General features: G+C 55.8%; 1 protein-coding gene across 1 annotated transcript; it reads left to right on the plus strand.

Moving 5' to 3' along the window:
* The first annotated feature begins 714 nt into the window (after positions 1 to 714).
* LOC113224351 (ceramide synthase 4-like) lies at positions 715 to 12,780 on the plus strand. Its single transcript, XM_026453542.2, has 10 exons — positions 715 to 908; positions 3,913 to 4,030; positions 5,195 to 5,313; positions 5,404 to 5,461; positions 5,822 to 5,872; positions 6,213 to 6,305; positions 6,543 to 6,671; positions 7,502 to 7,608; positions 11,443 to 11,599; positions 11,682 to 12,780. Exons 1-10 carry the CDS (start codon positions 736 to 738, stop codon positions 11,856 to 11,858), a joined length of 1,182 nt encoding a protein of 393 aa, XP_026309327.1. The 5' UTR covers positions 715 to 735; the 3' UTR covers positions 11,859 to 12,780.
* The last annotated feature ends 196 nt before the right edge of the window (positions 12,781 to 12,976 follow it).

Consider the following 12,976-nt stretch of genomic DNA (forward strand, 5'->3'; position numbering starts at 1 on the left):
AGTTAAATGCAGAATAATAACTATTATTTTTGGACTGTGTTACTACTCTTGTTAAAAATCAGTAGGACAAGCACTTTAGGTAGAGAAGCCTGGGTATTACTGTCTCTGTTTTGTTTTGTTTTTGAGATGGAGTCTCGTTCTGTCACCCAGGCTGGAGAGCAATGGCACGATCTCGGCTCACTGCAACCTCTGCCTCCCGGGTTCAAGCGATTCTCCAGCCTCAGACTCCTGAGTAGCTGGGATTACAGGCGCGTGCCACCACGCCCAGCTCATTTTTGTATTTTTAGTAGAGACAGGGTTTCACCACGTTGGTCAGGCTGGTCTTGAACTCCTGGCCTCGTGATCCACCCGCCTTGGCCTCCCAAAGTGCTCGGATTACAGGTGTGAACAACTGTGCCCGGCCTACTACTGTGTTTTACAGATGAACTTGAGGATCTGAGGGGTCAAGTCATTTGCCTGAGGACACACAGCCCAACTCTGCCTTTAACACTGACCAGGCAAGTGAGGGCAGCGGTGATGAGAATGGAGTGGTGGCTAAAGCCCCACTCTTCTGGGGCCAGAGGATAGTTCCAAAGTCCCAGGCAAGGGGAGTTCCATCTTCCAGTCCCGCCTCCTGGTTGTCAGCTGCGCTGATAACGGCCCAAGTAGGAGTTGTGAGGCTCCAGCCTCAGGCCTCACTTGCCCCACCCATTCGGCTTGCAGACCTCTCAGCTAACTGGAACCTGTGTCCACAGAATGCTGTCCAGTTTCAACGAGTGGCTTTGGCAGCACAGGTTCTGGTTACCACCCAATGTCACATGGGCAGAGCTGGAAGACCGGGATGGCCGTGTCTACCCCCACCCCCAAGACATGCTGGCAGCCCTGCCCCTGGCACTGGTCCTCCTGGCCATGCGCCTCGCCTTTGAGAGGTGAGTGTCTGCCCTGCCGCAATCCATCGCCCCCGCGGTCACTCCAGTATGTGCTCGTGCCCTGTGTGCAATTTGCCATTGCAGCATGTCCCGAGTGGAAGCTGGCTTTGCACCAAAGTGCTTTTTCCAGCTCCAGCCTGCCCCCAGCCCCCACCACCCACAATTCTGGCCTCTGATTGCTGGTTTATAGGAACACTGCCCGCAGTTGAGGGCTGGGTGTGCCAACATCTTCATAAAACAGGGATGGGAGGCCGGGCACCGTGGCTCACGCCTGTAATCCCAACACTTTGAGAGGCTGAGGCGGGCGGATCACTTCAAGTCAGGAGTTCAAAACCAGCCTGGCCAACATGGTGAAACCCCATCTGTGCTAAAAATACAAAAATTAGCTGGGCGCACACCTGTAATTCCAGCTCCTCAGGAGGCTGAGGCGGGAGAATCGCCTGAACCTGGGAGGCGGAGGTTGCAGTGAGCCAAGATCGTGCCACTGCACTCCAGCCTGGGCAACAGAGCAAGACTCCATCTTAAAAAAAAAAAAAAAAGGCAAATGTGAGCTGGGGGTGTTATCCCATCCCAAAGGCATCCCAGGGTCTTAGTGAAGGACAGTGGGGTGGGCGGAGGGTTTTCCAGTTTCAAATGCAGGGGTTTTAGCCCTTTAAACAAAAAAATTGAATCTAGGCCAGGCGTGGTAGCTGATGCCTGTAATGTCAGCAATTTGGGAGGCTGAGGCAGGTGATCGCTTGAGTCCAGGAGTTCAAGACCAGACTGGGCAATATGGTGAAAACCTGTCTCTATTAGAAAAATACAGGCCGGGCACGGTGGCTGAAGCCTGTAATCCCAGCACTTTGGGAGGCCGAGATGGGCGGATCACGAGGTCAGGAGATCGAGACCATCCTGACTAACACGGTGAAACCCAATCTCTACTTTAAAAAAAAAAAAAAATACAAAAATCTAGCCGGGCAAGGTGGCATGCGCCTGTATTCCCAACTACTCAGGAGGCTGAGGCAGGAGAATGGTGTAAACCCGGGAAGCAGAGCTTGCAGAGAGCTGAGATCCGGCCACTGCACTGCAGCCTGGGCAATAAAGCAAGACTCCATCTCAAAAAAAAAAAAAAAAAATTACGCTGGGTGCAGTGGCTCCCATCTGTAATCCCAACACTTTGGGAGGCCGAAGCAGGCGGATCATGAGGTCAGGAGTTCGAGACCAGCCCGACCAGCATGGTGAAACCCTGTCTCTACTAAAAGTACAAAAAATTAGCTGGGTGTGGTGGTGCACGCCTGCAGTCCCTGCTACCCAGGAGGCTGAGGTAGGAGAATTGCTTGAACCCGGGAGACAGAGGTTGCATTGAACCAAGATCATTCATGCCACTGCACTCCAGCCTGGGTGACAAGAGCAAAACGTCATCTCAAAAAAAAAACCTCAGCCCCACCAGTAGCTGGGACTACAGGCACGTGCCACCACGCCCGGCTAACTTTTTTTGAGACAGAGCTCTTTCACCTTGGCTGGAGTGCTATGGCACGATCTCGGTTCACTGCAACCTCTGCCTCCCAGGTTCAAGCAATTCTCTGACCTCAGCCTCACAAGTAACTGCAATTACAGGCATGTGCCACCATACCTAATTTTTGTATTTTTAGTAGAAACGGTGTTTTCCCATGTTGGCCAGGCTGGTCTCAAACTCCTGACGTCAGGTGATCCGCCTGCCTTGGCATCCTAAAGTGCTAGGATTACAGGCAAGTGACACCACAACCCAGCTAACTTTTGTATTTTTAGTAGAGATGAGGTCTCACCATGTTGCCCAGGCTGGTCTTGAACTCCTGAGTTCAAGCGATCCTCCCACCCTCCACCTCCAAGAGGAGATCCTGCCTCTTAAAACAAAAACCAGAATCCTGAGCTCAAATTTCAGGTCTTTCACCTGCTCACAGTGTCTCCTCGGGCATGTCTCTGACCCTCGGAGCCTCAGTTTACCCATTACGACAATGGGGACTAAGTTAGGGTTAGGTGAGCCAGTGTATATAACGTGGACTTGGCCCCATGCTTAGCAGATAACAGCTCATTAAGTATCTGCCCTTTATCTCTGCATCATGATTTAGTCTGCAATGAGTTCTTGCTAGGCTGCTCTCAGCCTTTCCCCAAATGAGGGATGATGTTGGGATGGACGGTGGATGTAAAATTCGGTCCCCACCTGTGGTGTTGGCGCGCCCTCTTGTGGGCAACATGTTGGTTGACCAGGGTCCCTGATCTCCAAGTCTTTATCCTGAATGGGGGATGCTAGGAGGAGGGGCTTGGAGCGGGAACAGCCCCTGCCCGTGGGGAGCCCCCAGCCTGGCGAGGGGTCAGGCCAGGACCCAGGTCACAGTGAGACAGGCAGTGAAGAGACTCTTATCTCTGGTTTGGGATTGGGCAAAGGTACCTGTGTTCCCCAAGAGCTGGTCTGCACACCCTCACCCAGCAGACACATCACAGGTTCATGTGCCTTTTTTTTTTTTTTTTTTTTTGAGATGGAGACTCTGTCTCCCAGGCTGGAATAGAGTGATGCCATCCTGGCTCACTGCAACCTCCACCTCCAGGTTCAAGCAATTCTCCTGCCTCAGCCTCTCGTGTAGCTGGGATTACAGGCACATGCCACCACACCCAGATGATTTTGTATTTTTAGTAGAGACAATGTTTCACCACATTGGTCAGACTGGTCTCGAACTTCTGACCTCACGTGAGCCAGCTGCCTTATGTTTGGTCAAACACAGCAGCCGGGCTACCCCTTCAGGGCCCCAGGGGATGAGGCCGGGAATAAGTGGAAAATCGAGTCCTGTTTCATGAACCTTTCTGACTCTGGACCTCCAAACCCTCTGAGCAGATGGAGAAGACAGACCCCAAGTTGTACACACCCTGCCCTGTGCCAGCTGTGACCTCTGAGACTTGGTTTACCCACCGATAGCATGTCTGCCCCCTCATGCATAGGCAGTCCCGTCTCTTCACCTGGGCTAATGGGCTCTATCTCCCTTGCACCCAGATTCATCGGCCTGCCCCTGAGCCGGTGGCTGGGTGTGAGGGATCAGACCAGGAAGCAGGTGAAGCCGAATGCCACGCTGGAAAAATACTTCCTCACAGAAGGGCACAGGCCCGAGGAGGTGAGAGCCCCCCCCCCCCCGTGCCCTGCGACTGGCACTACTGCCCTGGGGGGTGGGGCCTGCGGGGTGGTGTGTGGGTGTGTGGCCTATTTGTTGAGGCAGGAGAAGCCAAGGTGGCTTCAGGTACCCCCGAAATGCCCCCACTTTCCACTCTTCATCCCCGATTCCTTGGGAAATGAGCCCTGCCCCGCTAGCCTCCCTGGGAAATGAGGACCCGCCCCTCCAGCCTCCCTGGAAGATGGAGCCCCAGGCATACCAGTCCCACTGGGAAATGGGCCCCACCCCTCCCAGCATCCCTGGGCGATAGAGCCCCGCTCCTCCCAGCCTCCCTGGAAGATGGAGCCCTGCCCCTCCAGCCTCCCTGGGCGATGAGGACCCACCCCCTCCCAGCCTCCCTGGGAGATGAGGACCCACCCCCCCACCCCCCCAGCCTCCCTGGGAGATGGCGCCCCGCCCCTCGCAGCCTCCCTGGGCATAGTTGCACAATGGACAGGTTGTAGGACAGTGAAAGTAGTTGCATGCTCTCCTATTCTGGGGGAGGAATGGAAGGTCTGAGTTGGTAGGAGATGGAGTAACAGAAGCAGCCCTGTGACCCTCCCTCCATTCGCGTCTCTGGTGTGGCTGCTGCTAGACAGGCTCTGCACTGTGGAGACGTGGATGCATCCTGAGTGGGGTGGGGTGGGGAATGGTGAAGACCACATGCCCTGGGGGCAACAGGGCAGTTGCCACAGAGCTAGAAGCCACGTGACTCCCCCTCTACTTGTCCATTTCCCTCTTCATGTAGGGCTTGGGGCTGGGGCAAGGTCTCAACTGCCTGCCTAGGTTGGAGGTGGGAACTGACCGTTCTGGAGGGACGCAGGGAAGCCTATCTGTGGGTAGAAGAGGATGCACACCAGCATCTCTCTTAATCCCATCCCCATCAGCGACCTGCCTGCCCTATGAACAGGATTTGCTTAAGGCCCAAGTGTTCTGCAGGCCCCCCACGCTGGGACCCCCCCCCAACTCTGCGACCCCCAACACTGCCTCTCCATATAGACGTGGTCACCTTGTAGACAAGACGTGGGGCTGCAGTGGAGGAGAGGGCAGAGCCAAGTCCTGTCTGGGGCCATGGGGGAAGCCACCACAGGGCCTCTGTGACCCTTGTCCCCATCACCCCCTCCCCAGCCCCAGCTCTCCCTCCTGGCTGCCCAGTGTGGCCTCACACTGCGGCAGACCCAACGATGGTTCCGGAGACGCCGAAAGCAGGATCAAACGCAGCTGACCAAGAAGTTCTGTGAGGCCAGGTAAACCCAGAATGGGGCTGGATGGGACTTCTGGGGTGCAAGGCAGCAGGGGGGTGGTTCCTGTTTTCACAGCTCCCTCCCTATCCGCAGCTGGAGGTTTCTTTTCTACCTGTCCTCCTTCGTGGGTGGTCTCTCGGTCCTGTACCACGTGAGTGTACCCGAGTGTAGCTGACTGCTCACCTGCCCCGTCCTCCTGTCCCAGAAATGCCTCCTACGCCCCAGGCCTGGATCTGGTGGGAGGGTGTGTGTGGAGGGGTGCAGCCGAGGAGAGAGCGAGCTGGGCCAGGCGGTGGTGAATTCACACAACAGGTACTTAGGGTCTGCCACGCACCAGAAGTTTAGGGTTCTGCAGTGAATGAGCTCCCCAATCAAGATTGAGACAGAAAAAAGCACGGCTGGGTGAAGGCAGCATTTACGAGACCATGGAAAGAGCCCCAAAGAGGCCACAGACCCAGGGTGGAAAGCTGGATTCTCACCTCCGCACAGCCTGACACCTGTTTCCCTGCAGGAATCATGGCTGTGGGCCCCAGTAAGGTGCTGGGACAATTACCCAAACCAGGTGAGTGGCAGTGTGGGTGTGTGAGCGAATGCTTAGAGGCCAGGGTGATGATCACAGTTGCTGCAGCCATGGACCTGGGACGCGAGCCCTGACACCACCATCATTCCCCACCGAGTACTACTCTGTGTCTTTGATTCCTCTGGGGAATAGAGAACGGCTAGAAAACTCCAAGCAGGTGCTTCCACCAAACCACTGCCCTTGATTACCTCCAGAGATGGGGAGCTCACTCACTGGGATTCAAGTATCCTGGTTTTGAGCAAAGGGAGTGGGCCCTGAGCCATACCCCTGCCCGACTGGAGCCTTCGCTCCCCACAGCTAACCTTGTCCTGCCCTGCTGCAGCCCCTGAAGCCATCCCTGTACTGGTGGTACCTCTTGGAGCTGGCGTTCTACCTCTCACTGCTAATCCGGCTGCCCTTTGATGTCAAGCGCAAGGTGAGGCCACACCAGAGTCTGGAAGACCCCACCACGGACAGGGAACTGGGGAGCTGGGTGGTAGGGCAGCCTCACAGCTGTACCTCGAGAGCTCCCTGGTGCCTCTTGCAGGAGGTATAGAGGCCATGGGCCCAGAGGCCACACAAACCCCTTGAAAGGACGCACTTCTTGGCCCGTAGGGTGGGGCACCCTCCAGCATCAAGGCTCATCCCCACCGTGACCCACTGTCTCCTGCAGGATTTCAAGGAGCAGGTGATACATCACTTCGTGGTGGTCATCCTGATGACCTTCTCCTACAGCACCAACCTGCTGCGCATCGGCTCTCTGGTGCTGCTGTTACACGATTCCGCCGACTACCTGCTGGAGGTGGGCCTGGCCCCTGCCTGACCCTTCCCAGCTGCTGTACCCAGCCCTCCCAGGTGCCCCTAGAGATGAAGTCCCATTCCTCCCAACTTTCCTGGGAAATGGAGCCCACCCTCCTGGCCTTCTCGGGTAATAAGGCCTCGTCCCATCTGTCTTCCAGGCTGATAAGGCCCCCCCCCCCCCCCCCCCCCATCTTCCTGGGTGATGAAGCCCCACCCCTCCTAGCTTCCTTGGGCAGAGGCCCCCCCCGGCCCCTCCCCCCCAGCTTCTCAGCTTCCTTGGGACATGAGGTCCTGCCCCCTCTGTCTTCCTGGGAGATAAAGCCCCGCCCCCTCAGCCTCCCTTCTTGGAGGATACAGCTACAGACAGGCGCATGCATGCATGTATTCACTTTTTTTTGAGATGGAGTCTCGCGCTCTCACCCAGGCTGGAGTGCAATGGCGCAATCTCTACTCACTGCAACCTCTGCCTCCCACGTTCAAGCGATTCTCCGGCCTCAGCTTCCCAAGTAGCTGGGATTACAAGTGCCCACCACCACGCCCAGCTAATTTTTGTATGTTTAGTAGAGATGGGATTTCACCATCTTGGTCAGGCTGGTCTCGAACTCTTGACCTCAGGTGATCCGCCACCTCAGCCTCCCAAAGGGCTGGGATTACAGGCGTGAGCCACCGTGCCCAGCCTGTATTTATTCACACTCTTCACCTTTCCTGGAAATGTAGGTAGTTCCTGGAATCAAGGCCCCACCCCAATTCACCTGTTCCCGTCCCATAGCACCTTCTCCTTGAGGCCAGGCCCCTGGTCCTGAGCCCATGTCTCTGTGCTGCCCGTCTCAGGCCTGTAAGATGGTCAACTACACGCAGTATCAGCAAGTGTGTGACGCGCTCTTCCTCATCTTCTCCTTGGTCTTCTTCTACACCCGACTGGTCCTCTTCCCCACCCAGTGAGTCAGCCCTCCCATGGGGGTCAGGGAGGTGGGAGGGCATGTCTGAGATTCCAGGACTGCCTCACCATTGGTACCCTGCCCTAACGAGCCGGGGATCTCGGTTGGGAGAGTTCCAGGAGAAGGCACGCCAGGCACAGGGCACAGCATATGCAAAGGTGCGACAGAGAATTAGGAATTACTCAGCGTGCCTGGACCGTGGAGTGGGAGGAGGGGTCAGCGTTGCCAGTGCACCAAAGTCTGCCCGGTAAATATTTATGGGGTCTGAGTGTGCTGGGAACACAGCAGAGGCCACAGTTCAAAGATCCCTGCCCTTGTGAGCAGATACTTCATGGGTGGAGCGGATGGTAAAGGAGGCAGCCAGGTGAACTACACAGCATGCAAAGGAGAGATTTACTAACAAGAAAATAAAGTCGGGGGGCCGGACGGGGTAGCTCACACCTGTAATCCCAGCACTTTGGGACGCCGAGGCGGGCAGATCACTTGAGGTCAGGAGTTCAAGACCAGCCTGGCCAACATGATGAAACCCTGCCTCTACTAAAAATACAAAAATTAGCCAAACGTGATGGTGCATGCCTGTAATCCCACCTACTCGGGAGGCTGAGGCAGTTGGATCACTTAAACCCAGGAGGCAGAGGCTACAGTGAATTGAGATTGTACCACTGCATTCCAGCCTGGGTGACAGAGACTTTGTTTTAAAAATAAATAAAACTGGCCAGGTGTGATGGCTCACACCTGTAATCCCAGCACTTTGGGAGTCCGAGGTGGCCGAATCACCTGAGGTCAGGAGTTTGAGACTACCCTGGCCACCATAGAGAAACCCCATCTCTACTAAAAATACAATAATTCGTACAATACTAATTATTGGTTTTAGTTAATTAATACTGGGCATGGTGGCAGGCACCTGTAATCCCAGCTACTCAGGAGGCTGAGGCAGGAGAATCACTTGAACCCAGGAGACGGAGGTTGCAGTGAGCCGAGATCGCACCACTGTACTCAAGCCTGGGTGACAGAGCAAGACTCCATCACTGCATAAATAAATTTTTTTTTAAAATGTCGGGAAGGGAGCAGGAAGTATGGGAGGGGTGGGTAGTTGGAATTCGAGTGGCAGGGAATGCCTTGCTGGCAGCGTTTGTATAGAGAGGTGGGAGGGAGGTAAGGGACAGAACCACGTTGATCAGAGGGGAAGACCGGTCCAGTCAGAACAGCATGTGCAAACGCCCTGAGGCTAGACCATGCCTGGCATGTTAGGGGAATGGTAGCAAGGCGGCCTGTGTGGCTGGAGCAGTGGGTGAGGGGAAGGGCAGGGAGGGAAGGGGGTAGGCCGTGCAGGTCCTTGAGGGCTGTGGGGAAGACCTTGGCTTTGACCCCGAGGGAGATGGGAGTCACGGAGGTCACAAGCAGAGGAGGGATTCGATCTGACCTAGCTGTTCCGGATGCCCTCTAGCAGCTGCAGCGGAACCATCATGGGAAGTATGGGCAGGAGCGAGAGGACCCAGGGAAGGCGAGATAAGTGAGCAGACTCAAGGGGATGCCTCTGGGATCAGGAGACGGGAACAGTCACAGAAGGAACTGCTTGAGGCAGCAGGAGCTCAGCCTTGCTGGGTTTGAGGGGTCTGTGGCCTCAGAGGAGACATGGGGACGGCAGTGGGCATGCCCGTCCGGGCTTCTGGGGAAAGGTCATGTAGGAGTTGCCAGTGCATGCTGGTATTTTCAGCCAGCAGCCTGGATAGCATCACCTAGGGACCAGGTGTGGACAGAGAGGCTCAGTCCTCGGGCCCCCTGATGTTTGCAGGTCGAGAGGAAGAACAGGGCCCATGGAGCGTATGAGTCAGATCACATCCCTCCTCTGGCTACAACCCTCCATGGCTCCCATCTGTCTTGGGTTCAAGGCCTGAGTAGATTAGGCGGAAGTGACTGTGAGATGGGGAGATGGTGGGGTGGGGGGAGGGGCCCAGGGAGGAGGGAAGGCCGCTGGCAACCTGTTATACTGGTTGGTGGCGGTGCAGGGCTAAACACTGTGGAGTGAGGAAGGCAAGGTCGCTGGTAACCCTACAGCTGATTACGGGATAGGAGAAACACAGCAGCTACAGCCAGTACTTTTTTTTTTTTTTTTTTTTTGAGATGGAGTCTGGCTCTGTCACCCAGACTGGAATGCAATGGTGTGATCTTGGCTCACCACAACCTCTGCCTCCTGGGTTCAAGCGATTCTCCTGCCTCAGCCTCCTGAGTAGCTGGAATTACAGGCAGGCACTATCACACTTGGCTAATTTTTTTGTTGTTTTGGTTTTTTTGTTTTTGAAACAGGGGTTTCACCATGTTGGCCAGGCTGGGCTCGTACTCCTGACCTGCTGATCCACCCACCTCCACCTCCAAAGTGCTGGGATTATAGGCATTAGCCACCATACCCAGCCCAGCCAGTACTTTGAAGGAGTTCCAAAGAAAAGGAAATAAGCCTACAGGGAAAAGAAAAAAGTTGGTACCCAGAGGGACAGAGTAGAGTCAAGAATGAGTTTTTTGGTTTCTCCTTTCTTGTGTGAAATAACAGCAGGGTTGGCACTAATGATAAAGAACCAGCAGGAAGGCCAGGTGCGGTGGCTCACACCTGTAATCCCAGCACTTTGGGAGGCTGAGGCGGACAGATCACTTGAGGTCAGGAGTTCGAGACCAGCCTGGCCAACATGGCAAAATCCACCTATTAAAAATACAAAAATTAGCCGGGCGTGGTGGCAGGCGCCTATAATCCCAGCTACTTGAGAGGCTGAGGCAGGAGAGTTGCTGGAACCCGGGAAGCGGAGGTTGCAGTGAGCTGGATCGCACCACTGAACTCCAGCCTTGGGGGAGAGTGAGACTCCGTCTCAAAAAAACAGAAGAACCAGAGCTGAGTTTGAGAAGAGAGGGTGTGGTGGGAGTTGGGCTCCAGAACAGTGTCCCAGGCAACAAGCAAGGAGGAGTTTGAGGGGAGGAGCGGTGCTGGGGAACATTCTTTCCTACTGGCTTGGGTCGCACAATGAAAATGAAGCCCCGCCCCTCCCAGCCTCCCTGGGAGACAAAGCCCCGCCCCCGTCTGGCTATCTGGGAGATGAGGCCCCTCCCCTTTTATACTCCTTGGGAGATGAGTCCCCACCGCTTGCCTTCCTGAGACATGAAGCCCCTCACCTGAGGTGAGTAGGCGGTCACCTGCTGATGAGGGGGAGGTGATGGGGGTCTGAGGAGTAGAGAGAAGGTGTCAGAGTACCACCCAGGAAAGCAGCTGGGATCATAAGTACCGACTTGGGTGGGGTTCATGAATGGCCAGTCAGGGAGCTTCTGTGTGTTCTGCTCATTTAGTACAAGCAAGTGAGAGCAGGCCTAGCATACCCAGCTCAAGAGTGTAGGTAAGGTATGGGCCGGGTGCAGTGGCTCATGCCTGTAATAGCACTTTTTGGGAGGCCGAGACCAGCGGATCATGAGGTCAGGAGATCGAGACCATCCTGGCTAACACAGTGAAACTCCGTCTCTACTAAAAAAAATACAAAAAACTAGCCGGGCATGGTGGCGGGCACCTGTAGTCCCAGCTACTCGGGAGGCTGGGGCAGGAGAATGGCGTGAACCCAGGAGGCGGAGCTTGCAGTGAGCCCAGATCGTGCCGCTGCACTTCAACCGGGGCACCAGAACAAGATTCTGTCTCAAAAATAAAAAATAAAAAAAAAAGTGTAGGTATGATGGGATGGGGGACACTGGGAGCCATAGAAGGTAATGGAGCAGGGAAGGCCATGCTAGTTAGAAATTCCTAGGACCAGGGGCCACAGCGGCTGGTCAAGCCCCGGCCTCCTCCTCTCCCTCCCGCTGTAGGATCCTTTACACCACATACTACGAGTCCCTTGGCAACAGGGGCCCCTTCTTCGGCTACTACTTCTTCAACGGGCTTCTGATGTTGCTGCAGCTGCTGCACGTGTTCTGGTCTTGCCTCATTCTGCGCATGCTCCGTAGCTTCATAAAGAAGGGTCAGGTATGGCTGGACCTCCCCGGGGGCCCCAGCCCCAAGCTCCTACCTGCTTGCTCCGAGCTCCATCCCTCTCTCTGTTCCCCAGATGGAGAAGGACATTCGTAGTGATATGGAAGAATCAGATTCCAGTGAGGACGAGGCGGCGGCCCAGGAATCTCTACAGCTCAAGAACGGGGCAGCTCGAGGGCCGAGGCCAGCCCCCACTGATGGCCCTCGGAGCCGGGTGGCCGCGCGTCTAACCAGGCACACAACGGCCACATAGCCAGGCGGGGCTGGCCGTCAAGGGCTGCCCCCAACACCTTGGATATTTCTGGGGTGACTGGACTGGCGGCCCTGGGCCACCTTTCCGGAGACAGGGAGAGCCCCACCCGGGGTGGGCGGGGAGGGTTGATGATCTGTCTCCAGCCCCTTCCTTCTGCCCACCCGCCCTTCTTCCCTCTGGGCAAATGGACAGGGCCGAGAGCCAGCAGCTGGATGTTGTGCCTGGCCAGAGACACCTCCAGGCTGTAGCCTGGGGGCTGGGGGGAGCCCCAGCCTGAAAAGGGTCCGATTAGAACATAAACAGAGCCAAATTTTCTGCCTGAGAACTTGGGTCCCTATCAAAGCTCCTTCTTCATCCCCCGAGACTCCCGAGGGAGCCAGGCCTCTAGACTTACATACCCCACTGACGGGATACTCACATACCCCACTGACAGGATACTCACTGCCACCCAAGGCTGCAGGGCCCCAGGGGCCCCAGATAGGAACAGAGCCCAGAGACCACCCCCTCCGCATGCTGTTCCCAGATGAGCCCCTGACTCGCCAGCCAGTGACTCAAGCCCCTCCCTCCACCCTTAGGGTACCCTTGGTCAGTCTCTCAAAGACTTACAGACTAGCTCTGAAAGGTCACGTCCTTTGCCCAAGCTCACACGGAGGTCGCGGACCAGGCCTGTCTCCGAAGTCCTTAAGTCCAGGAGATTTCCCGTCTTCGTGGTCCCTGAAGCCTCTCTTGGGATAGTGGAGGGAGTGGGGTAAAATCCCACAGGCTTCCCAAGGGTTAGCCTCGGGGAGGTCACTGTCTCTTCAAGGGTTCCAAAAATAAAGAAACGGAGGCGAGGCCAGGCCTGGTGGCTCACACCTGGAATCCCATCACTTTGGGAGGCTGAGGCAGGCAGATCACTTGAAGTCAAGAGTTCAAGACCAGCCTGGGCAACATAGTAAAACCTCATCTCTACTAAAAGTACAAAAACTAGCTGGGCAGGGTGATGCACACCTGTAATCGCAATTACCTGGGAGGCTGAGGCAGGAGAATCGCTTGAACCTGGGAGGTAGAAGTTGCAGTGAGCCAAGATCACGCCACTGCACTCCAGCCTGGTCAACAGGGCGACACTCCATCTCAAA

Source organism: Piliocolobus tephrosceles, unplaced genomic scaffold, assembly GCF_002776525.5.
Source record: "Piliocolobus tephrosceles isolate RC106 unplaced genomic scaffold, ASM277652v3 unscaffolded_44504, whole genome shotgun sequence".
Classification (NCBI taxonomy): Eukaryota; Metazoa; Chordata; class Mammalia; order Primates; family Cercopithecidae; genus Piliocolobus; species Piliocolobus tephrosceles.

Coding starts and splice junctions, on each gene's coding strand:
- LOC113224351 (XM_026453542.2), top strand. CDS start 736: ATGCTGTCCAGTTTCAACGAGTGGCTTTGGCAGCACAGGTTCTGGTTA. Junction 6,672..7,501: donor CCGCCGACTACCTGCTGGAG/GTGGGCCTGGCC, acceptor TGCCCGTCTCAG/GCCTGTAAGATGGTCAACTA. Junction 11,600..11,681: donor GCTTCATAAAGAAGGGTCAG/GTATGGCTGGAC, acceptor TCTGTTCCCCAG/ATGGAGAAGGACATTCGTAG.